This window comes from Ambystoma mexicanum, chromosome 14 (genome assembly GCF_040938575.1).
Source record: "Ambystoma mexicanum isolate Mex_15411 chromosome 14, UKY_AmexF1_1, whole genome shotgun sequence".
NCBI lineage: Eukaryota > Metazoa > Chordata > Amphibia > Caudata > Ambystomatidae > Ambystoma > Ambystoma mexicanum.
This window is the reverse complement of record NC_090940.1, coordinates 330,040,822-330,067,529: the sequence shown is the minus strand read 5'-3', so window position 1 is coordinate 330,067,529 and position 26,708 is coordinate 330,040,822. Positions and strand designations below refer to the sequence as shown.

The 26,708-nt window shown below is 46.2% G+C and overlaps 1 protein-coding gene across 1 annotated transcript in view; it reads left to right on the top strand.

The window, feature by feature from the left end:
• Positions 1-25,076, top strand: part of NID2 (nidogen 2) — a 370,310-nt gene extending 345,234 nt beyond the window's left edge. Inside the window, exons 22-23 of the mRNA XM_069637470.1 lie at positions 23,993-24,105; positions 24,217-25,076. Of these exons, the coding sequence (XP_069493571.1) occupies positions 23,993-24,105; positions 24,217-24,227 (124 nt within the window). The 3' untranslated portion in view covers positions 24,228-25,076. The remainder of the gene's footprint in view (positions 1-23,992; positions 24,106-24,216) is intronic.
• Positions 25,077-26,708: the final 1,632 nt, after the last annotated feature.

Here is a 26,708-nt window from a genome sequence, read left to right as displayed (position 1 = left end):
GTTCCAGCAGCAACTGCAGTGGAAGTGCAACCAGCTTTGAGAGGATGTCCAGGTGGCTTACTTTGGATTTGATTGGTCCCACCAACTCAAGGGGAGAAGTTGTCCTTGCAGGGCTTCTCTAGTCGAAATGAAAGTGGAGTTTCAGCACAGCAGCAGGGCTTCACCGGGCAAACCAACGGTCCAGGAGTTGTAGAAGGCGTCGTCGAGTTCTTGTTTGGATTCCTTCGTCCAGTGGTCGACTCTGCCTTCCAAGCCAAAAAGCCTTGCCTTTTTATGCATGTTTCTCCCATTCATTCCAGCCTAGCTCCCAGTCAAACAGCAGGGTGGCTGTCCTTGCCAGACAGCCAGCCAGCCAATCACCTAAGGGTGCATTAAGTGAGATTAAGCACATGGAGTTTTGGGCACCTCCCTCACTTCCTGCCCCCACCAGACACCCTGGAGCCAGAGGCGGGATTCACGTGTGAATCCTGCCAAAGACAAAATGAACAAAGGGACCAAACCTGATTTGGCCCACAGAGTAAGTCTCAAGAAGGACCTTTCCTCAGAGAAGCAGAAGACCGGGGCTATTTTGACAAAAATGGCACCCAAGGGTGCTGTACTGCAGCTGCAAACTGAGCCCCCGGTAAAGACACACCATGGTAGTTAAAAAGTAAACCACTGCCAGCAGCCACTCATTGAGGAAAGGGTAACATAAAAATGTTACATAAGAAGCTAGACAAAGGGGATAGATACTAAGTAACCCCTCCCGCGCCCTAATATAAGATGGTGTGTGCTGGGTCTAGAAAGTTACAAATGTAAGTAAAGTCAATTTCACTTTACTGCTCTTGGAAACAGTAGTTTATCCAAGAGAAGGTATTTAAATCTTGGGGACATCTTAAAGACTTCCCTGTGTCACTGCACTGAAGGTGCTGTGTGTCACAATGTAAAAAGATGCCTATGGAGTTTGTCAGACTCCAAAAACCCCAAAAAACAGAGTTAAAATCACATTAAAATACATGAGAGAGTGGGGGGAAAAAAGGATCTCGCTCGCTCCAGGTAAAAATGAAAAACTCCTAGAGTCCAGCAAAGGGTCTGGGGGTCTCCAAGGTAGAGAGGAATTAGCACATTTCTGAGAATTCTCCCTAACACAGGGGATGTTGAATCTAGTTCCGAATGGTTTACAGGACGCCTGCATGGCATACTTGGATGACATTGCAGTGTTAAGTCCCACTTGGGAAGAGCATCTTCACCACCTAGGATATGTTATGCAGGCTCTGGAACAGGCTCATTTGACCATAAAGGCTAGTAAATGTCAAATTGGTCAGAGCAAAGTGGCCTACCTTGGACATGAGGTAGGAGGAGGTGAAATAAGGTCATTGCCTAGCAAGGTAAAAGCTGTACAAGGATGGGACACCCCTACTACTCCGACCCAAGTGGGAGCCTTTCTAGGTCTCACTGGGTACTACAGGAGCACCATAGAGAACAATGGGACCATATCTTCTCCCTTGAATGTGATCTCCTCACCCACATTCCCCAAGAAGGTCAGGTGGAATGAGGAGTGCACTAAGGCTTTTGAAGGACTTTGGAAAGCCTGTTCTCAAGCTCCAGTCTTGAGAGCTCCTGGCTACAACCAATCCTTCATTGTACAGACAGATGCTTCTAACATGTTAGGCAGTGCTCGAAGTGGGCGGGAGCTCCTCTACTGTAAAAAAAATAGTTGTACTGTTTTATTTTAAAAAGAAACAGTTCTGGAATTATTTCATTTTAAAATAAAATTGTAGGAAGAAGTTGAAAATTGTACTTCAGAGAACTGCACTGAACCATCCCTTAAACAGCAGGTGTGTTTGTTTGGGGGCTTGGTTTGTGCGTGGGAGTGGGCGTGGCAATGAGGTTTGTGAGGAGCCACGGAGGGCCAGCTCTTTTGTTGGACTTTAGGACTTTTTAAATTTAACCCTGCAGTGAGTGACCACTTTTTCTCACTCTCTCATGTATTTTGATCTGATTTGGATTATGTGTTTCCTTTGTTTTTGGAGTCTGGCAAACTCCATTAGGCATCTACGTTTTGTATGGTCACACAGCAACTTCAGTGCAGTGTCATAGAGAAATTTAGATTTCTCTCTAGGTTTAAATACCTTTTCTAGGGTGAACTACAGTTCTCTAAAATAGTAAATTGAAGTTGACTTTACTTTTTCTCTTTGTAGGTCCACCACACCCGATCTTATGTGGTGTGCTGGGGGGTTACTTAGTACCCCCTTTTCCTACCTACGAATGTAACATTTTTTTATGTTACCCTCACGATTTAAAATGGCTGGTGGCAGTGGTTTAATTTCCCTACCATTGTGCTTTTCTACCACAGGCTGAATCCTCAGCTGCAGTAGAGCACCTATGAGTGACCATATTTTCAAAATGGCCCCGGTATTCTTTTTTCAACATTTTCTGTTTGTGAGGTCTTTCTCTGGTTTTACTCTGTGCGCCAAACCCGGTTTGAGCCCTTTGTTCATTTTGCCTTTGGCAGGCTTCAGTACTGAAACCCGCCTCTGTCTCCAGTTTGTCTGGAAGGGCAGGAAGTGAGGTAGTTTCCTGAAACTCACCTGTTCTTTTGTCTTTAGGAATGCTTGAATGCACCCAGTCCTGATTGGCTGGCTGGCTTGCTGTCCTTGCAGGACAAGCCACCCTGCAGCGTTTGAGTAACAGCTAGGATGTGCATGAATGGGAGAAACCCGCTTAAAAGGTGAGGGTTTTGGGATGAAGACAGTCAACCATTGAAAAGAACTACCCGATAAAGAAACCGTGAACAAAGCTTGCTGCATCCTCCTGGACCATTGAACTGCCTGGTGAAGCCCTGCTGCTGTGCTGAAAGTCCTTTTTCTGATCGACAAGAGAAGCTCAGGAAGGAACTTCTTCCCTTGGGTTAGTGGGACCAACTAACCCCAAGACAAACTCCCCTGGAACACCTTCCCCAACTGGCTGTACTTCTTTGCTCATGCAGGAACCGGGTGCCTGGGGTTGAGAAATCTGTAGTAGAGTGCAATGTCTGTAAGCCGGCCAAAAGCTCCAGGAGTCTGCCCAGGACCCTTCAGAAGCTGGATGACCAGAGCTTGAGTCACCTCACCTGAGTGCAGGGCTCAAGGAGCGAAGGAAGCCCAACCGGTTCAGCTCCCCATGGCGAAGGCCTCAGACGTGCCTAAGGTTGTAAAGTTCGTGAAGGCCCAGGTTCACCAGGCAAAACAGTCTATTGGGAGTGGTGGCATCCCTGGTGAAGGCCATGGATACGGATTACCAGGAGGCATCCACCAAAACGAGTGTTTCCCTGCCCACCGAGAGGGAGTCTTCATTCGTGCCCATTGAAAAGACTCACGTGAAGATGCCGCTCATTTCGCTGAGACTGTCGCTTCTGGCCGAGAAGAGGGTAGGCGGGGGGCACAGTGGTCCAGCTAGACTCAGATGTCTTCTGAGGAAGAGCTTTATGGCCTGAAGTCAAGGGAACCGACGAGGCAGGGCGGGGAGGAACCAGACCCCACGCTGCTCCCGTCTCAACCGCCTCTACCACCGACAGACAGATCGGAGGACATCCTACAAGCGCTGCACATCCTGTGCCCGGACATACGGACAAGGCTGCCCATGCAGACGGGCAATCCGGTGCCTGAACCGTCGGAGGAACCACCAAATAAGACGAGTCCATCCTCTTCCACCGTACCAACCCCGCCCTCCATCCCTTCCACCGAGGGACAAGACTAAGCCGGATACAGCGATGATGGGTACCGATGACGGCGACAATGACAGAACTGATCTCCCGTCGCCTTTACCCAGGGCTCCCCCTCACCCCCTAATGAGATCGGATCCTTCCACGCAATGATCTCCAGGGCTTTGGAGCTGTTCCAGCTCAAACCTGAGGAAAAGTAGGGTTTCCTTTATCAGCGACGAGATGCCAAGAGGAAGACCGTACTCTCGGTCCTGCTGTTGGACGATATCTGGGACGAAGGACTGTCCCTCCTGCAGAACCCATCCTCGACCCCGGCGAAGAGACTGGTATGAGAAGAAATACCGGGTTCCAGACTCTGCACTGATGTGCCTCAGAGCACAGCCGTCCCCGGACTCAGTGGTCTTCGCTGTGGCCAGGAAGAAATCTGCAGGGTCGGAGGGATCGACTTCCACTTCCCCACCGGATGGCGAGGGGAAGAAGCTGGACATCATGAAGGTAGCCAACGCTCTCGCTATCATGGCCCGCTACGATAGGGAGCTGTGGTTTAAAATCGCCCATCTCCTGGACTTACTCCCAGACAAGAGGCCGAAGGCCCTTGAGATACTACAAGAAGGCGAGGTGGCTTCGGACCATGCCATCACGGTAGCCATGGACATCGCCGACACTGGGTTCCGCCAGATGGGCAGCAGCATTTTGCCTTCGCCGGCATGGTTGGCTCAAGGCCACCAACTTCCGTCACGATGTCCAGGCGAGGGTATTGGACATGCCCTTCGATGGAGACAACTTTTTCAGCAAAGCGGTGGACGAGTCACTGCGGCCATTAAGGCACACACCGAGACGGCCCGTGCTTTAGGCACACTCCAGCACGATGGCCGTCCTTTTGGTCCCCCGGAGGCAAATCAGAGTGCCTCCAAAGGATTCGGTGGCAGCTCTTCTGTGTACCGTCAAGCGGCCCGTTCATCCCAGGAAGCCTACAGAGGCCGCAGCAAGGCCAGAGGAAACTGTTGTTGTCGCCAAGGGACCCAAGATGGCACGGCCTTGGCGAAGCAGGACTGAACCGGCTGTGACGTCGAGCCCCCACCCGAGCACCCCGGTGGGAGGCCGACATGAGATCTTCATCGGCGTGTGGAAGTCCATCTCCACTGACGATTGGGTGCTGGATGCCCTGGCCCACGGTCACACCCTGGAGTTCCAAAGGAGGTGTCCCCTTTTCCACCTGTGGCCAGGAAAGAAAATCACATTCCACAACTACTTCTGGACGTACGAGCAATGCTGAAAAAGGGCACAATAGAGCTTGTCCCGAAGAGGCTCCAGGGCTCAAGAGTATACTTGCGGTACTTTCTCATCCAAAACAAGACCGGCGGTTGGCAGCCCATTCTAGATCTCTGCCGCCTCAACAAATATATAAAATCCCACAAGTTCCGAATGGTCACCCTTCAGCATGTGCTGGGACAGCTGGAGGAAGGAGACTTCCTGTCGTCGCTGGACCTGGAGGATGCTTACTCCACATCCCCATACACAAGGGGCATCGAAAGTTTCTGAGCTTCGTGGTCCAAGGGCGGCACTATCAATTCAAGGCCCTTCCCTTTGGTTTGAAGTTGGCCCCAAGGGTCTTCACCAAGTGCCTGGCACTGGTGGTGGCACGGCTGCGCCTGCAGGGATCCACGTCTACCCCTACCTGGACGACTGGCTCATCCAAGCGAAGTCAGGGGAACTCGCTGTCGAGCACACAGTGAGGACCGTCCGCCTGCTCACCGAACTGGGATTCTCGATAAACTATGCAAAGTCCTGCTTTGCACCATCACAGGACGCTCGGTTCCTGGGAGCCAGACTCAACATGGTGGCGCGCCTGGCTTCACCATCGGAGGACAGGATAAAAGCCATCCTGGGCAAGGTACAACAGCTGTTGACCATGGAAGTGGCCAGGGTGAGATCCATCAAGTCCCTGCTCGGCATGAGGTCGTCGTGCATCTACCTCATGCGGCTCTGCGGCCCCTGCAGGAGTTACTCGATGCCCATTGGATGCAAGTGGCGGGAAGCCCAGAGGATGTTCCTGGTACCCTTTAATCTAGCAGGAGTGAAGAACACTGTCGCTGACTCACTCAGCTGAGAGCTGCTCTCTTGCCACGAGTGGGAACTTGGGCAGGATCAGGTGGATCTACTGTTTCGACGATGGGGCAATCCCCAGATCGATCTGTTTGCGACGGCATCGAACACCAAGTGCCAGAGGTTCGCCAGAAAGTTTCCCCAGCCGGGGAGCATGGGTGATGTGTTCTCATTCCCCTGGGACGGCCTGTTTTTCTATGTGTTCCCACCGTTGCCGTTGCTTCTGCGACTCATCGGTCAACTCAGATGGTCCCAGTGCAGGATGATCCTCGTCGCACTGGCGTGGCCGAGGCGGATATGGTACCCAGACCTTCTGGATATGTTGGCACCCCCTCCAGTGAAGCTTCCGGTGGATGCAGATCTTCTCACCAGGGAAGGAGGTGCGGTTCTGCACCACGACCCGGGGTAGCTGAACCTGCAGGCCTGGCTCCTGCAGTACTAGAATTTGGAGGATGCGAGATCCCAGTGGACTGCAAGGAGGTACTTGCCAAGGCCAGGACTACTTCGACTTACGGACATAAATGGAAGAGGTTCACCGTCTGGTACCGTGCACAGAAGATAAACCCTCTATGGATTACGGCCCCCTCAAGTGCTGCCGTACTTGCTGTCTCTGGCCAAGGCGGGGCTGGCGCATGCTTCTATCAAAATCCATATGGCAGCTATCTCCTGCTACACCAGAACTCTGGGGCGGTCGTCGCTGTGGTCGCATCGCCTGGTGAAGGAGTTCATGAAAGGACTTTCCTGCTTGTTCCTGCCGGTGAAGGCTCCGGCACCGGCGTGGGAGCTCAATGTGGTACTGACTAGGCTCATGGGTCCTCCGTTCGAGCCTCTGCATTCGGTGCCTCTGAAATTCCTATCGTGGAAGACAGCGTTTTTTGTGGACATCACCTCCGCACGATGAGTGGGAGAGATCCAGGCCCTCTCCTGTAAGCCTCCGTACTTGACATTCCACGAAACGAGGGTCGTGCTAAGGACGCACCCCTCCTTCATGCCCAAGGTGCCGTAAGACTTCCATCTCAACGAGCCCTTGGTGTTGCCTGTTTTCTTACCGTCGCCTTCGTCGCCGGCTGAGAGGACTTACACTCGCTGGATGTGGCTAGAGTGCTGAAGTTCTACATGGACCGCACAAAGAGTTTTCGAAAGATATCACAGCTGTTTGTGAACTTTGGACATGTGAACCAAGGGAAGGCCCTCTCCAAGGCTTCCATTTCCAGGTGGATCTCCGGCTGCATCACCCATGGTCATCGGTTGGCAAACCGACCATTGCCTGGCCGTCCAAGAGCCCATTCGACTAGAGCGATCGCTGCAACTACGACTTTCTTGTCTGGTGTGCCCCTGATGGACATCTGCAGGTCTGCTATGTGGAGGTCGACGCACACCTTCACGAAATTCTACTGCGTCGACCGGGATTCCAGGGAGGAGTCCAGAGTCGGCCAAGCAGTGCTGCGCAACCTGTTCGCTTGAAGGTGAGCCTGGTGAGGAAGTAAGAGATGCTTAATGTTGAGTTGTTGAAATGCTTAATGTTGATCCGTGCCACCTCCCGTGGTTGTGCATGTGTGTACTGCCATGTATTCTTTATTCATGAGCATGTGAATCCATGCCAGACCCCATGCTGGAAAAGGAACAAGTTACTTACCTGTAACTGTTGTTCTCCAGCATTTTCCAGAGACTCGGAGAGCCTGCTGTGTAACTGGAGCTATTGTTACCCTTCCTTTCAATCGACCTGGGGACTCCGAAAATGACGACCCCCAACCCAGAGCCTAGTGAGACCCACTAGACTCAGGAATACCTGCATTTTTAACCATCCCACATCGTGCTGCGACCTTGCAGGGCTGCAATACCCTGATAACTCGAGCCATTGTGCAGTGCAGTCTTTCGAATTCTAAATCTTGCTGAAACTTTATGGGTATCCTGCTGGACTTCCAGCGACATTTATCAAGTCTGAAACGTCCCCTCATCTGGACCTTGCAAACGATGAGAATCCGACCGGCAATATTCAATCTTCTTCTGGCTCCTGAAAAGGGTGCCAAAACCACAGAGCCGCATCCAGCCACGAGAAAACTCTTGCCTGGAGCCTTCTCCCATGATCCCTGCTGCAGAAGTCCTTCCAAAGTTCTGTCTTCTGTCTTCTTGAAAAAGGAATTCATCTACCGTGTTTTTGGCTGCAGATCCTGAAGTCTTCCTGCTGCAACTCTTCTTCTACGCTGAGGTACTGTGTTGGCTGGGGTATTTTACCTACCTTAAGCCTTTGTGATTTCTGTATAGCTTTGGAGTGTTTTCTGTGATTGGGATGCCACTCATCCATTTTACCTAGGCCCACTGCGGAATTCTCCTAGGGTGTCTTCTCTGAAGTCCCTGGACCCTCAACTAAAATAGTTACTTGTTTGAACAGTCTTCCGCTGGAACTCTGACTTTGCCTGCAACTGAACCCTATCTCAGACTGCCTACATCTGGCACCTAAACCACTATGGTCCCTCTACTGCCCCTGAGTGAACTTGTGCTACAGAATAATGGAAGGGCTATATAAGAAAAGAGTTCTGCCTTGAAAAGAATAACACGTGTTCAAAAGTTACTTACTTGTAAAAGAAGTTGGTTGGTAACTTTTAACTGTGAGAGTCAACAGTTACAAAAGTTCTTTCCTGGAATGTGTGTTGCACTATTCTGAAAAGTATATGCAAGGTTAAAGTACGCAATTGTGAATTGGTTGTGCCTCTTCCCCAAAAGTAATGTGGTTGGTTTCACTTTACTATCCCAGTTAGGATAAATGTATGAGTGCCCCCAATTGGGTCTTGCTTCCCCTGACTTGCTGTTAACCCTTCCAGAATAAGTCTGCCTTAGGTCATACTCATCTTTTTAAGTTGCTTTTACCTCCTTTAAAAAGTACATAGGTTTTACCTGCCTAGAATAGCTGTGTTCCATTCCTGAAAAGTGTTCCTTTAGGTGTAGTTTACCTTGGTCTGCCTGGTGCTTCCAAAATGTGTGCAAAGAGGTCTTGCTTATCATAGACAGTGTTCCACTGAGCTGAAAACCAACTGTAATTTTATATTACACCAACAAGGTCCTACTCACCTAGTATAACTGTGTTATCCGAAATGTAGTGGTATATGCTGTCCCTTGAATCTGTGTTCCACTATTCAGAAAAATATATTTACTAGTTGGTTCACTATGTGAAGTGCCACTGCAAAACTGACAGGGCCTACTACCCTTGAATTACTGTAAGGTAATCTGAAAGTAAGTTATGGTGTTGCGCCCCAAGAATAGGTGTGACCTATACTGAATGTTTGATAAGGTTTGACCTCCCTAGAAATACTGTCAGTTTTCTAAATAGGGTCTATGCTGTGGTCTGTATACTTTAAAGAATAGTGTTGTGTTTTTATAAATTGTGGTTGTATATAATGTGATAGTACTTGATTTCCCCCCAATGTTTAACTGGGCCTACTTGTATTTAAATAAACCCCTTTAAATACATAGTTTCAGTGTTTCTTTGGACCATATGTGTACTATTTCTTTGTACTGATTCTACAGCCCTCTCACCCTCCTAAAATGAGCGTGGCTCCTCTCTCTACGCTACCCTGAACTCAGGTGATACAGCCTTATACTAAGAGTGGGGTCTTGTAGTGTCTCAGTTGTATGGTGTTGATGAAGTGAATGCTATGGCTTCAGACAAACAGTCCAAACAGCCATTCATGTATGAATTTCACTGTAACAGAAATGTTACAGGAGCAGTGAGAAAGGGTATACAGTGTAACCCTTCAGCACTCCACATAAGATAGGGTGTGCTCATCTCGCAATATAAAATGTAGGGAGGATAACAAATATCCCTCTACACTTGAGAACAGTAGTTCTCGCAAGGGTAAGTGTTGGGTAAGATGTCCATATTTATGACACATCTTCCTGACCTGTGTCAACCCCAGAAAATGTTTCTTGGACTTGGTGATTATTTTCCATTGGCCCTTTGCAAGATGGAATCTCTTTCCCCTCTTACCTAGTCTTTTACTCTTTTTTGTGGGTGACCCTTTTTATGTCTCTCTATAGTGTGTGATTGGAGTTAGTTTCCTATAACTTTTGGGCTTAGGCTGGGTATCCCCTGTTAGGGAGAATTTTCATTTCTGTGCCAATTCCCTTTACCCTTAGAGAGCCTTAGCTCTTTTGCTGGACTCGGGGCTTTTTAATTTTAACACCTGAGTGAGTGGGACTTTTTTCTCACTCTCTCATGTGTTTTTTCTGACTAGGATTGTTTCTTACCGTTTAATTGAGTCTGGTAAACTCCATAGGCATCTGCTTTTTGCATTGTGACGCACAACACCCTTTGTACAGTGCCACTGAGAAGTCCCTTGGACTTCTCTTAATTTGTAACTACATTTTCTTGGGTGAACTACTGTTCCCAAGAATAGTAAAATGACCCCGGTCTGTCTTACCTTTTCTTTTGTGGGTCCATCACACACCATCCTATGTGAAGTGCTGGGGGGGTCACATAGTATCTCCTTTATCTCACTCCTCATGTAACATTCTGTGAAACTAACTCGCTTGAATGGCTGGTGGCAGTGGATTCTTTTTTTACTACCTTGTGCCATGTTATCTGCAGGCTGAGTCCTCTGCTGCAGTACAGCACCCAAGGGTGACCATTTTCGCAAAATGGCTGCCGTTTTTTTTTTTTTCACCATTTATTGTTGGGTAGTTTCTTCTAGGCATTTACTTTGTTTGAATCGGGATTGAGTCCTTTGTGAATTTTGCCTTTGGCAGCCTTCAGCCCTGAAACCCGCCCAGGCTCCAGTGTGTCTGGAAAGGCAGTAAGTGAGGGAGGGTCCCGAAATGTCCCTGTCCTAGGTGTGCCTGAGTGAAACCCGTTCTGATTGGCCAGCTTCCTATCCTGGAGGACGGCCATCATGCTGGTGAGCGACAGCCTAGGGCTGTGAATGAATGGGAACTTCCTTTAAAAGGTGAGGTTTTTGGGACTGGAGGCAGAGTTGACCACACCACTGGAAGACAACATCCGATGAATAAGACATGAAGAGACACCAACAGCACCCTTGTGGACCACGAAGTTCCTGGTGAAGCCCTGCAGCTGTGCTGACCCCGTTTCTGTTTAAACTGAGAAGACCTGCACAGGATGACTTCCTCCCTTGGGCTGGTAGGACAAACTAGCCTAAAGACGTGCTTCATTTTGGTGCAACCCCTGACTTGCTGTTCCTTACCAAGGCTGCCAAATCCCAATATCCGGGGACCCCTCACCATCATGGAGTGCATGTCTTCCAAAGTGCGAATCCAGACAACTTCGGGGGAATCCAGAGGGTAGGAAATCTTCATCCAGAGTCCCCTCACCAGCGTCCATGACAGAGGGATCAAGTAACTTCTAACCGGAGCTGTTTGTTCTTCATTGGCGCTGAGAAAAATGTGCCAAAACCACAAAGATGTGCTGAATCAAGGAGAATCCATAGCTCCCAAGTGCTTCTCTTTTGGGGGAGGGAGGTAGGGTGGGAGGGGCATGCCGCAGGTGCCCAACAGACATCCTCCCTTTTGTCACCACGACCAAGAACCAGGAACAAGGGTCTGCTACACTGCAACAGGAAGGCATCCAGCTAGATCTAATTCTTCAGTTCACAGGTACTGTGGGGCTTGGGGTACATCGATCTTTTTCCATTTGTGGTGCCTCCTACCTTGGGGAGTGCTATTTTACCCTCGTTAGAATTGACCTCAACTCACTTGCACTGGCCTTTCAGCTTGTGCTTCTTCAAGGTGACTCCTCGAGTTGCTGTGATTTACTATTTGATTTACTGACTTTGCTAAAACATGCTCTAAGAAGAGAGCATCAGAACTGTGAACTAGCCCATTGACTGTGGCTGTCCTGGCTCCCTATAGGCCCCCTTCTGAACCTATTAACTTTGGCAGTGCTTGTTCCCTTACAGGTTTTAATTGTTGAACACTATTATTGCTGGGATAAAAGACTGCCTGCATCCCTCTGCGAGAATCTAACTGTTTTCTAAATACAAAGTATGTTTTGATGTAACTATAACCTTTCCCTCCTTTTAACTCAATATTGCAATGGTGCTCACAAATAAGTGTTATTACTGACCTCAAGTGACGTCACTCTATGTGCTGGAAAATGTATAACATATACATATGAAAAGTTAGTCACCTGCCTTATTACTTCTGTTCCAAATTGAATCCTAACTTTGGGATTAATGTTACTATAAGTTGCTGTTGTGTATATATAAAGCATATTTATTACTTCAAGTGTGTAAGTGTTTACTTGGATACCTGTATTTACTGATTTCATTGTACAGCTCTACAGCTCACATTACCCCTCTTAAAATAAACCTGGCTGCTCAGTCACACTACTAACTTGTGTAGTACAGACAGGCCTGTATTAAAAGTTGGGTTACCTAATATCAAGAGATAAGTCTTGTGTAGTCTCACACCAGTTGGACTGCATCAATTCTTACAGCCCCTTTGAGCTTCATTTTGAATTTATCTTTCATGTACTTGGTTGAACTAATATTCCCAAGGGGTAAAGTGGGATTTTAATCCCCTTAACATTTATTTTGGTGAGCCAGCACACCCCTCCTTATGTGGAGTGCTGAGGGGATACAATATATCCCCTTTCTTACTTACCTGCTAGCATTTATGTTACAATTACTAGTTAGCTTAAATGGCTGGTGGCAGTGGTTTTACATTTGACTTTTAGTCATTATTACTCGCAGGCTGTCAAATCAGCTGCAGTAATGCACAGGAGGAACACCGTTCTGCTAGAATTGTGGGCTCCTTCTTTTATTAGCCATTTCTCATTTGCTTATTTGCTTCTTGTTTCTGAGGTCTTCCTCTTCCATTCAAGGTGGGAACGACCTCAGTGAAACTTCAGTCTTCAGTGGGAATCGTTTGTATTCCCCTCAGACTCCAGAGTGTCTGTGAAGACAGTAATCGAGGGAGGAGTTAAAATCTTTGCAGTTCTTTGCCTTTCACCTTGCCTGAAAGGAACCAGTTCCAAATGGGGTGCTGTCTGTCCTGATTGGTCAGCCAGACCGCCCCTTTCTGTAAACTGCAGGGAGAGTTTGCATAAATTGTGCTGTAGTTTCTGATAAATATTCAGATCTTGGAAGCTGCTGACAAGTTGACCTTGGAGCTGAATCCAAAGAAGAAGATGAAGAAAAGACATCTATCGATTTCCAGTGACCAGAGAGCCTGTTGTGTAATAGAAGCCTGATACAATCCTTCCTTCCAATCGACCTGGGGGTCCTGGGTGCGAATATTCCTACCCAGAGGCTGGTGAGATCCACTCGTCTCAAGGAGACCTGCATTTTGAGCCATCCAACGACATGCTGCAACCTTGCTGGGCTGCAAACGGTCAATACCCTGGGACCTAGATCCTGAGGGCAGTGCGTGATCTTCCAAAGTCTGAACTTTGCTGAAACTTTGGTGGACTCTTACTGAATATCCAGGGACACTAATTGAATCCCTGAAGTGCCCTCATCAGAGTGCATGAACGAGAGAGTGAAGAGAATCCGACTAGCGATATTCGTTCTTCATCTGGCTCCTGTAAAAGGGCGCCAAATCCAGTGTCTCAAGCATCCATCCAAGAAACCTTTGCTCTGATGTGGCCCGGTTATTTATGTAACAGGTTAGCTGAGGTAGTGGGTTTAAGGGACAGCTGGTTGTTTATGTTAAAGGTACTTATATAGCACACAGTCACCAACAGAATTGGTCCCCAGGTGCTCTGGCGGATCTGTAAACAAGAAGGGTGGTGGGTATGGTTAGTCAGGTGGAGGGGAGTAGGAGAAGTGGTGTGCTGTTGGCGACTTTAACTCAGTGTACACCGTATACTGAGATTTGGTGAAGGTATAGGATCGGGCGAGACCTCATGTGCTGTAGGTGCGGTTTATGTTTTGTTGATGCAGTGTGGTAAAGTGTGTGCGGATTGCTGGGAGAGAGATGGTTGTGTGAGTTTTAGGTGGGTTGGATATGCAGAGCTTTGAAAGTTAGGTTAGTGGGGTTTGTATCCTGGACCTGATACCGTTTGAGCTGTATTCCTGTGGGTGGGGTTGTTGCTGATTCCTTATAGGCCGTCTTGCTCTAGTGTGTGATGGTGCAGCGCGGACCCAGCTGTATCCTAGTGGGCATTGTGTGGTGTGATAGGTATGTCTGAACCTTTCCTTCGGATGTGGGAACTGAGGTTGGTGCTACCTATTCTCTTAATCTGTTGTGCCAATGGTCTGTTGGAGCTTGGAATGGTTCAGGGTCAGGGTGCTGTTAACAAGACATCCTAGTTTACTTGTTCTGCCGTCTTGGTTAGCTTATGTATTCAGTCGTTGGTTTCCTGCTATCATGACTATCTCTCAGTTGAACCTTTTTTTTTATTTTTTTGTTTTTTTTTTAAGGTTTTTTTGTTTTCTATTTTTTTTTTGTGGAGCCTCTTCCTTAGGAGCTGTTAGGTTGTTGCTTGTGTGCGATGGCGCAGCATGCTCCCCGCTGTATCTTAATGACGATTGTATAATGTGAATGGTTATGTCCGTTTCCCACCCTCTGGTTCGGAGCTGAGGGATGGGAGTTCCCTGTTCCTTTGCTATTTGTTGTAACTAGGGTCTGTTGGGGCATGGCTATGGTTTGGGCCCAGGTGCTATTGATGAGTCGTTCTGGTGCTTACACCTTGGTGTTGCTATGTATTCAGTCTATTGGGTCCTCTTAGGGCTGTCTCTCGGTTAGTCGTTTGGTGTGTCGTGGAGTCTTTTCCTTAGAATCGTTTCCCAGTTGATTGCTAGGATTGCATCAGGATCTGTCTCTTTGTTCATCAATGTTTTAGTTGTGTGTGTGTGTGTGTGTGTCCCTGTGGGCTGTCTACTAGCTATGACGTGAAGAGCCAGGTTTTGAGTAGTTTCCTGAATAGTAGGTGGTTTCTTGTGTTACGGATGTACTTTGGAAGGTCATTCCAGGTTTTCGGTGCCTGGTGAGAGAAAGAAGATCCCGAGTTTTCTTTTGCTGTAGGGTTTCAGTTCCAGGCGGATGTCGTTGCTTGATCTGAGCGTTCTTGTTGGTTGATGTAGGCGCAGTTTGTCTCTCAGGAACTCAGCGCCTTGATTGTGCACTGGTCTGTGCACGATGCACTTTGTTTTAAATTTTATTTGTTGTTTTATTGGTAGCCAATGTAGTGTTTTTAGCACAGGCATGGTGTGTTCTCTTTGGGGTAGTTTCAGAAGCAATCTGGCTGCCGCATTTTGTATGCGTTGTAGTTTTTTTGTAGTCGTTCAGGCATACCCAAGTATAAGCTGTTGGCGTAGTCTACTCTGGACATGACGAGGGCGATGATGATGGTGGTTGTTCTGTTGGTGAATGATACGAATGGTAGGATCCTCTTTGCCGCTCGCAGGAGAAATAAGCATTTCTTGAGAAGAGCATTTACTGGTGGCTCTAGGGCGAGATTGTTCATCAGGACCCCGAGGTTTTCTACAATCAGTGAAGGTGTTGGGGTTGTCCCGAGTTCCCTTGGCCAAGGGATGAAGTGGTTTTCTCCTTTGTGACGATCATTATTTCTGTTTTGCCTGGGTTGATTTTGAGGCAGTCCAGTTGAATACATCGCGGAGGCAGTTTCCTAGTGTTGAGTTAATTTCTAGGTTGTCTTGTATTTTAAGTCGGCGTAGTTGTAGCAGGTGAGACTGTCTTTTGATGATTTTGATTAGTAGATATAGGTAGATGTTGAATAATAGCGGGGAGAAGGATGATCCTTGTGGTACTCCACAAGTGGAATCTCTCGGGTTGGATTTGAATGGTTTCCATCCATACGGTTTCCGTTCTATTTCTTAGGAAGGATTTGATCCGCAGTAGGGCAGTGTCTGTTATTCCGAGTCCTTCTAGTCTCGTTATGAGGATGTCATGATTAATTGTCGAATGCTGCGGATAGGTCTAGAAGTATCAAGGCAGTGCTGTTGTCCGAGTCTGTTTTTTTTTTTTTTAGGTCGTCCCCGTTAGGGAGAAGTCTCATAAATGTACTAATTCCCTTCTCCATAGAGACCCCCAGCAACTTTGCTGGATTTTGAGGACTTGATTTCTTTTACCTGGAAAGAGTGAGCCTTTTTTCCCCACTCTTTCATGTATCTTGATGTGGGTTTTACTCTTGTGTTCTTTTATTATGGAGTTTTAAGATAACTCCATAGGCGTTTATTCATGTGTGTTACACAGCACCCTCAGGGCAGTAACACAAAGATGTCTTTTTAGACTTCCACAAGGTTTAAATACCTTCTCAGGGATAAACTACTGTTTCCCAGAGAATGTAAGGTTAAATTGACTTTACTAGTCTTTTTAAATTTCTAGACCCAGCACACACTATCTTCCTATAGAGTGTTGAGGTTACCTAGTATCACCTATGTCTAGAAACTAATGTATCAGTCAAATGCTACCCTTTCCTATCGAAATGGCTGGTGGCAGGGGTTTTACAACAAACTACCATGAGTTTTCCAGATGGTGAACACCGGTAGCTAAAAATCACGGGAGCCATGTTTTTCAAAATGGCGCCTAAGCCCCTTTGTTTAAACAGGTCCCAGTCTTCTTTTTATGCTATTTCTTTTTGAAAAGGTCCTCCTAGAGTTTGTCTCTGCGCACCAAACCAGGTTTGGTCCCTTTGTACGTATGCCTTTGGCGGGCTTCAGGACTGAAGACCGCCTCTGGCGCCCGAGTGTCTGGGGTGGCCAGGAAGTGAGGGAGGTGCCCGAAACTCCCTGTGCTTAGTCTCAGAGCTGGATAGGATTAACCATGGAGAAGGACATCAGCTTGTGTGCTTGAAGGCAGCTACTCGAACTGAAGATCTTCTATTTTGCCAGCTTGTTTGACCAGTCCCCGTGCAATGCAGGAGTCCCCCGACGTCCTCCCTCTTGTCCCCGCGACTGAGGCTCAGGAACAGAGACCTGCAGGACCCGTCAGGAACCAACGTCTTCAGCTGCATCTTTTTCTTCATACTAAGGTACTGTGCCAACCCGATTGCGAGAACTTGCCTCTCGCGGTGAAAGTTTGTGAAACTTTCCCAACTTACAGGCCTAATCAGCTTGCGACCCAACATACGATTATTTTTCGTACAAACTACTTCTGAGAACATTGGCAAAGACTTTACTGTTTACTACAAGAACTGCTCTTTCCTATCCAAGACACTAGCCCATTGACTTTGGCCTAGGCCTATTGAACTAAATCGAGTCCTCTAGTGAACTGAAACTATTTGCACTGCCTAAGAAAGTATTTGTGATGTATTCTATTAACTTGTGCCTTTTTACTCCCATTCAAAGTAACTGAAATGCCATTTTTCTCCTATTTCAGGGGAGCCTAATTTACTCAGAAACTTATTGGTTTGATATTGAAGTGTGTTTGTGTATAATATTAAGTTGTCTCCGTCTAGTGAATGGTTTCTAAATTACTCTGTAATAAATTAATAAGTGTTTTACCAAGAAACCTTGAGTATAAGTGTCTACTTGAACCACTATGATTGTAAGACCTCTGTCTAACATCCTTGTACTGCTCACATTCCCTCTTGAGATGAGCCTGGCTGTCAGCTCGCGACCGCAAACTGTGTAGTACAGACTTATACCAAAGGTTGGTTTTGCTTACACCTGTAGTCCTAATAGTAGGCGTGGTCCCAGAGGGTACTGCATGCAATTCCGCCTAACAGTCCCATATTGAGAGGAGAGCTGATTCCGTTCCTCTCATTGGTCTGAAGCCAACTTGTGCCTGCTCTAGTAGGAAGTGCTCTTCTATGAATTCTTGGGTCATTTTGTATATGTACGTTTTGAGCAGCTTGGCTGTGTATGGGATGTTGGAGATGGCTCTGTAGTTGGAGAGGTCCACTGTATCTTTGAGTAGTGGCCTGATGTATGCAGATTTGAAGGCTTGTGCGACTTTTCCAGTTGTGATTGAAAGGTTGAGGACGTTCCTGTGATATTCCATGGAAGTTCCTTGTTTAAGAATCGATTTGTATATGTCCGTATATGTCCGGGGGGCAGGGGCCCTCAGGAGACCCTGAGTTATTGCTTTGGTTCATCAGTTTGACGAAAGTCTTGTTATATTTCAGGAAAGCTTTGTGGTTTGTTAGGATGTTCCTCCTGAGTGTAGGTGGGAATCGTAGTAAGATTGGGTGGTCTGCTTTGTATGGTTCATTGAATTCTGGTTATTTTGTTTTTTAAGTAGACTGCAAGGTCATTGCATAGTTTCGTAGAGTTAGTTTGTGTGTTGTTGCAACCCGGTGGGTTTTTAATTTCATTTATGATTTTGAAGAGTTTTTTGGGTGTTTATTGCTTCAAAGATTTCGTTGCCGTAGTGTTTCCTTTTCGCTTTTTGTATTTCCTTCTTGTATGCGCGGTTATGTTGCAGGAATTTCAGCTTATTTAGTGTCCTTTCTTTTCCTCCAATCTAGTTCTAGTCTTCGTTTTTTTCTTTTCATGGTGCTGAGTAGTGGGGTGAACCATTTTGCCATTGCTCTTTTATGAGTAGGAGTGAAAGGTTTTTCTTTGATAATGTTGTCTATAGTTTTTATAATCCAGGAATGGAGCAGGGCTACTTTTTTGACCAGGTCAGCTTCTTCCATAAATGTTGGGTGCGGTTTGCTGAGCTCCAGGATATCAATTAGATTGGAGTTTTTGATGGTTCTCCAGTTTTATTTTTCATGTTTTCGGTGGTTTGTCTAGTTGCCTATTTACTGGAGTGGTCATTTTGATTACGAAAGGGTGATGAGGTGGTTGCTCCAGAGTATTTGAATTGGCGGTGCAGTGTTAAGGCGTTGTTTGTTCGTGAACTTTGCGTCAAGTGTATGCCCTGCTGAGTGGGTTGCTCCTTTGACTAGTTGTTGTAGATTAATTGCTGCTAGTTGGCTAGTTAGAGATTTTTGTGTGGTCGTGGTTTCTTCTTTGAACCAGATGTTTAAATCTCGAGGACAATCAGGTGATAGTGTTTGATGGCTACGATAGCGATTGCTTCCGTGAAGGCGTCTACGAAAGTTGCATTGTAGGTTGGTGGTCTGCATATCAGTATGAATTTCAGGTTTGTTTTGGGGCTTACTGATGGATGATTAAGGATTCGCATTTATCGATGTTTAGTGGGTCTTCCAATTTGATATCCAGGTGTACCTTGTGGACGATTGCCAGCCCCCCACCCTCTTTTGGTGGTTCTGTTTGCTTGGATGCATTTGAAGTTTTCAGGCAGGCAGTTGAGGGTGATCTTGTAGTTGTCGTCAAGCCATGTTTCTGTTACAAATAGGATATCGATCCCTCCTTCGCAAAGCAAATCGTATATTTCGGTGGCATGTTTGGACATTGACCTTGCATTGATTAGATTACAGTGGACCTTTTTGGTGTGGTTCAGCTTATTATTTCCTTCTTTTGGTTTGCTGTTGTTTGGTTGCAGTGCATCTTTTTTGACATTGATTGGAAGATGTTAGGCAAAGTTTGTATGCAGTACCCTTTAGGACCACTACACACAACTAGAACTACAGGTGTAAGCAAACCAACCTTTGGTATAAGTCTGTACTACACAGTTTTGATAGCAGAGCTGAGCAGCCAGGCTTATCTCAAGGGGGGAATGTGAGCAGAAACGATGTTACACAGAGGTCTACAATCACAAGTGTTCAAGTAAACTCTTACACTGAAGGTTTAGGAGGCAATATAATCACACACAAATATACTTCAATACTATTTCAGAATACTTTTCAAGATGAGTAAAAGGCAAAGGTTATTAGAACATGAAGTTTACAATTATTCTTAGACCGTGTACATATGTTGGGTCACAAGCTGATTAGGCCTGTGAGTTGCAAAAGTTTCAAGCACGTTCACCGCGAGAGGTAAATACTCGGTCTTATTTCACAGTACCTTACAATGAAGAAAAAGATGCAGCTGATGACTTCTGTTCCTGGCAATTCCTGCAGATCTCGCTGTTCCTGTGTCTGTCATGGGGACAAGAGGGAGGACATCAGGGGACTCCTGCACTGGGACTGGTCAAAAAGCTGGCACTTTGCAAACTTCAATTTCGGTGGCTGTGAGTAAAGCGCACACACTGGTGTCCCTCTCCCTCGTTCTACGGTTTCCTGCAGCAACTCTGGGGAAATTCAACCAGCTCCAAGATAGGTGTCGAGGTGGCTTACTTGTGAGTTGATTGGTCCCACCAACTTAAAGGGAGTAGTCGTCCTTGCAGGGGATTATCTGTCGATGTGAACTTGGTGATTCGGCCCTGCAGCAGGGCTTCTCTGGGCAAACCAACGGTCCAGAAGTTGCAGCAGCTGTCCTCTTCAAGCTCTTCTTCAGTTCCTTCGTTCCAGTGGTAGACTGCCTTCCAAGCTAAGACTCGCATTTTATTCAGTTCTCTCCCATTCATTCCAGCCTTGGTGTCACTCACCCAGTAGGGTGGCTGTCATTGCCGGACAGTCACCCAGCCAATCACCACAGAGTGCTTTTGGGTCTCCTAGGAGACTAAGCACAGGGAGTTTCGGGCACCTCCCTCCCTTCCTGTCCACCCACGACACTCAGGCACCAGAGCCAGTCTTCACTCCTGAAGCCCGCCAAAGGCGAAATAGCAGAGTCCAAACCTGGTTTGGCGCACAGAACAAAACTCTATAAGGACCTTTCCACAAAGAAATTGTGAAAAAAGAACGGGCCCTGTTTTTACAGAGGGAGCTCAAACACCATCTTGAAAAGCATGGCTCCTGCGATTTAACGCTACCGGCGCTTGCGGTCGGTAAAAATCATGGTAGTTTGTTGTAAAACCACTGCCACCAGCCATTCTGAGAGGAAAGGGAAGCATTTGACTGCTACAAGAATATCTAGGCACAGGGGATACAAAGTAACCCCTCCAGCACTCTATTGTGATAGGGTGGGCTGGGTCTAGGAATTTAAAAGACTAGCAAAGTCAATTTCACTTTACTTACTCTGGGAAACAGTAGTTTATCCTGGAGAAGGTATTAAACCTGGAGAAAGTCTGAAAAGGTTTCCCTGTGCCACTGCACTAAGGGTGCTGTGTGACACAAATGAAAAGATGATGCCTATGGAGTTGGTTAGACTCCATAACCAAAATAAACACGAGTAAAATACATTTCAAAACACATGAGAGAGTGGGGAAAAAGGGTCTCACACTCTCCAGGTAAAAAAATCAAGTCCTCAAAATCCAGCAAAGTTGCTGGAGGTCTCTAAGGTGAAGGGAATTAGCACATTTATGAGAATTCTCCTTAACAGAAGAGGATGAGGATCAGCGAAGGCGTCTTCTTCATTGAATCGGCCGGTAAGGTTGATGGTTGGGTTGTTGGTTATTAGTTCTTAGTCGTTTTGTCTGGTGTGCCTTGGGTGTTGATGTTGTACTTCTGTTCTTGTGATGTATGGGGTGATTGGGTCAGAGTCTTCCCACACTCTTCTTGGGTGATCTCATCTTTTTTCTGTTTGTCTTGGGCAGTTCTTTGCATGTCTTGGTATGTCGGTGTCGTCGGGGTGTCCAGGTTCTGGGGTTGTTGCGAGGTATAGTGTGAGATATAAGGATTTTTCCCTTTCGAAGTTTGTTCTGGTCGTGTTGGTTTTTGGCGTAGTTTCCTGCATTTGAGGCTCTTGCTGCTGGGGTAAGTTGGATTTGTGTCTCTGTCCAATGTGGCATGATATTGTGCTCTTTCTCGGCACCCCTTCCTGTTCCGGGGCATTTTGGTGTTCGGTGCAGAAATAGGGAGTCAGGTGGTTGACTGTAGTGTCTTGTGCTGGTCAGTATTGGTGTTTCTTCTTGTGTTAGTAAGCTAGGGCGCAGTCCGGTGGGGTTGGGCGGTGCTGGGTGTAAGGTTGTCGGGAGGTGTAGGACTCAGTTTGGTAGCTATCTTTGTGGTCTCTGAGGTGGTGGTGGAGGGTTTATACTATACTATTACAGTATGGTCCCTTCATCTGGATAGGAATGTGAATGTTAGCATGTGCCACACTTGGATGTCATCCTCGACTTTAGCCCTTGTCGCGTCTAGATAGAAATATGAATGTTGGCATGTGCCACACTTAGATTCCAGCCTCAACTTTAGCTTCCGCTGCATCTGGATAGAAATGTGAATGTTAGCATGTGTCACACTTGGATGTCATCCTCAACTCAGCCCTTGTTGCATCTAGATGGAGACATGGACGGGTTTGTGAGTGTTGGCATGTGATATATTTGGATGAAGCTGTGAGTGATGGCGGTTGCCACGCTTAGATGGAGTAGTGAAGGATAACGGGTCTCACACCTAGACACAATTGCAAGGACAGCAATGCCAACAAACCAATCCACTAACAACTTCATCCCTCTGCATACCTCTCAAACTCTAACCAAACACAACCACAAACCTGAACACAGCAATTCCGCACAGACTTCACTACACTGCAACAGCAAAACAAACCACACATAGACTTGCACAACAGCACACGACTACTGGCCGTAAAACACCTCAAGCCCAGCCAACGGACCCGCCAGACTGAGGCTGCCAACAGCACATCACTGCTCTCTTGCACTTTTCCAGCTTATTCCCACTAACCCCCCTTCTCCCTTTTTTCAGAGCCGCCAGGGGACCACTCCGGTGGTGATGGCACGCTGTACAAATATCCTTTGACATTCTAGATGTGTGTTTGGATAGAATTTAAGACTAAGCAAGCACCACTATGCTCGAGAGTTCTGCATCGTGGGAGGGGAGTCTACCCCTAACAGTGTAAAATGAGAACAAGACTAAACACAGCTAGATTCAAGTGCAAGATTAACCCCTGCAAGCTTCGAGTGCAAGACTAAACACAGCTAGATTTGAGTGCAAGACAAAACAAAGCTAGACTTGAGTCCTGCGTACTGGGAGAGAGGCCCACACCTAACAGCGCAGGATGAGTGCACAACAAAACCTATCCGGACCCGAGAATCCTGTGCAGTGGGAGAAAGGCCCACACCCAGCAGTGCAATTTGAGCAGCAGCCCAGACACGACAAGACTTGAGCGTCCTGTACAGTGGGAGCAAGGCCCACCCCTAACAATGCAACTTGAATATCAGCCTAGACACAGTTGGAGCCTAACAGTGTAGTTTGAGTGCCAGCCCAGACACAGCCGGATCTGAGTCCTGTCCAGTGGGAGAGAGACCTACACCTAGCAGTGCAACTTTTAGTACCAGCCTAGACAGAGTTGGAACTTAACAGTGCAATTTGAGCATCAGCCTAGACGCAGCTAGATTGGAGAGTCCCAAACTGTGGGAGAAAGGGCCACATCCAACAATGCAAATCGAATACCAGACGATGCAATTTCAAATGAGCCGCAGCTAAATTTGAGAATCTTGTATAGTGGGAGAAAGGCCTACAGTCGACAATGCAAATTGAATATCAGACAATGCAGTTTGAAATGGCCCGCAGCTAAATCTGAGAGTCCTGTATAGTGGGAGAAGGCCTAGAGTCAACAGACCAATTGGGTAGAGTACCAAACAGTTAGATTTTACAGTGTTGGAGAGAGGGAGGCAGTGGAAAATATTCAGTGATTTTATATAAGTTTGCTAGGCATCTGGGCTTCTAGGGTAGAGTAATTTCTCTACTCCCCACCCAGGCCACTCATACCGATCAAATTGCCCTCAGCTATGTCCTGATGTCCCCAATGTCCTCTATTCTTGCGTCTCCTCTTAGTAGGGTTGTCCTATCCTAACCAGGGTCCTCCTAGGATTCCCATCCAGGGTGGTTTCTTAAAAGCAGGTGACTGGTGGGGCGGCCTTGGGGATTCTCAATATATCTCCTGAAGGCCCTACAACACGGAGTGGGTTGTGGCATCCAGCCCCCATGGTCAACCTGTTGCATCACAGTGTCTAAAATATGGGACTTAATCACCTACCACAGGTTGAATTTGCAACTACACTATTTCCACATGAACCCTGAAGCCAGGCATTTACTGAAAATGGGCTGAGTGTCGATGGCCAGTTTTAAACAGTCCACTTGTTCTTATTTTGTTATATGATTGATTGCAATTGATTATAAAGAGCAATGATTTTTCCTGCTTTTTATTATTTTTACATTGAAAGATGCATTGGCTGATCCGCTCCTTTATATTTGATGTTAATATTGACATGGTTCAACTGTTTATTCTGGATGACTTCTAAAAGATCAATGACACTGATAGCCTTACAGAAATGCGCAAGCTCAAAAACACTTTTGGCGCATGTGCAAGTTTTTTTGTCAATGGCAGTTGCCTCAGATTGAGAGGTGAATGATGCAATAATTTTTCTTGCATCTGTCGACAGGGATGGTGTTATATCTGTGAACAAAGACACGGGGCGGCTTACTGAAGAATATCTACCAGAGCAGCGATCGCATCTATATGGGATTACTGCAGTCCACCCATATTGTCCTTCAGGTGAGCTTCCATTTCTTTGTCTTAGTATACTTTATTCAAAAATATTATATATTTTTGCTAATCTAAATATTATATTTTTGCTAATCTGTTTTTTTTTAAAATATATTTTAGGAAGGAAGTAAAAATCCTTAAATCTCAACCAAAACCAACCAGTTGGTGATGCAGAATGTGATGCCCTGCACCGTACTTGCCTAACCACAAGCTAGATAAAAAGTGAAGACCTGAGAAAGCCATAGTCATTTCATGAATCGAAATGACCTACTTGTATGCGAAACATAAAATATAATTTTGTAAACATTTTTTTACCTCAAATTTTTACTACTGTATTTTTTTAAGAGGAAATGTGCAGCCATTATTTCTAAGCAATTGCCATACCTATCTGAATCCATATTATCTGCAATGTATTTTTGGCATTGAAATGGTTTGGGTTTAAACGTGAATTTCCCACGGTTTTATTCAGTTTCACCAATATATTTTTTATTTTAAAAAGGGTTTAAACCCGTTTGAAATGTTACATTCGTAAAGAAACAAAGACATATTTTTTACATTTTACAATGGTGTGTTTAAGCACAATGTGTATTAAAAGAAAGTTTTTAATGTATTCGGTTTTGCTGTGCAACAGTGTTAGGGCCTTTTTATTCCTGTATTATTTAGTATTTATAATAGAAAATGTGCTGTATGGTAAAATGTACTGTACAACTATGTAACAGTGGTGCAATTCAGCTACAGACTAACAACATCTGTACATTCACAGTATTAGCGTGTAATATTACTACCATCAGATTTTCCTGGTTACTAAAGACATTCTTTAAAACTTGTTTGCCTTTCCCTTTTCGTAAGAAGCCATATGAAAAAAAACGTATCTGAAATATGACATGTACATTGAATCACATCTTATTGCCAGACTCTGCAGACTGAGGAAAATGGCCTAATGTTGGAGTGATAATAAAATGAGTTTTATTAAAACAAAATGAGTTTTTAAAATGTCCGCTTTGAAAACGAATAGGTTACTCGTAACCAGTTTGAGCTGCCCTTTTGCTGACTTTGTATTTTGAAAACCCGGCTGCAAATTAATGATAAAAGAGAATGACCGCCCTATCATTAATTCGCTTGCATTTAATGACTGTCTCTGGCACTATTCTTTGCTCTACTGACTGTTCTAATTTGTATGCCTAATCCCTGTAGTCCTAATGGAAGATAGTGTGTGCTGAATACTATAACAAAGGTTTTTGAAACCCTACAGGAGAGTTGGATCAATGCCCAATCCCTCCATTCCACTTAAATCTCTTTCAGCTGTTTTCTTGCTATTTTACTCGCAGTGTTTGCATGTGCTAGATCACAAAGATTGCCTTCTTATTTTATGTTGATATATTTTTCACACCATCTTGGATTGCTTTGGTCGTAGTGCCTCAGGGTTATCCAACAATTGCAAAAGGTCCTCTCCTTAGAATGATCACATGCTAAAGGAGCATGTTCTATTGGCTACAACCCACCCAGGAAGTTTTCAGTCAGGTTTTCGCTCCTTATACCATACCTGAGGAGACTATCCATTTACATATCGGTCTAATCTGTCCATGATGTTAAAATGGCCACCAGGTATATAGGTTCCTGCAGACTCAAATGGGTGCAAATACTATACACAGCCCCAGTGCCGAGAGTAAAAACAGGAAAAAGGGTATTATCAGCCTGGGATATACAAAGAGGTACAAGACAGGGCTGCCCGTTGTCTCCAATGCTGTACGTGCTGGGACTAGAGCCGATGGCTATCTATCTTGAAAACAGTGCCTAGACATGGGCATCTGGGTGGGGGGGCATAGGACACCTGATATCGTTCTACGTGGACAATGTGTTACTCTATTTGAGGGGCCCACATCTAAATGTCCCAGTTGTCCTGGACATACTAAACAACTACGCAAGAGTGTCAAGAATTCGCTTTAGCAAAACTAAATCCTGCATATTCCCGATAGCGGGTTTGAGGGGGAAAGACACAAAGAAATTGCCAGAAGTAGGCCTCCGATGGGAACTGGAATCGTTCAGATACTTGGGGGTAAACCTACGACACACGCCAGAACAAATGCTTGAAAATAACAGTGGCAGTGGTGAAAGGCTTGAGAAAGTCCAGGATATTCTGGACCAGGCTGTTATTGTCCCTAATGGGTAGGGTGGCAATTACCAAAATGATTATCCTACCAAGATTTCTGTATTATTTCAACAATGTACACTGCTACGTTAAGGCATTCTTCTTCCACCTACTAGAAATGCTGATCCGCAAATTCTTATGGGGAGCAGCCCGCCACAAGCTGTCACTTGCCACGTTGTGTCTGCCCTACAGGGAAGGGGGAGTGCAGCTACCCGATATGGAAAAGTATTATCTGGCGGCCCAGCTCAGCCATACAGTTAAATGGCTGGCAGATGAGTCCACATCAGAAACTGAGCTGTTATGATTGGTGGCCGCTGCAAAACTAAAAGAAATACTGTGGGTACCACTGGGTTGTCTGGGACACCCCCCCATGTTGGTGGTATTGGGTAGGAAGATATGGTGGAGGACGGTGGCCATACTGAAACTTGGAAACCCCTACTCGCCCCAGGTGCCAATTGCGGCT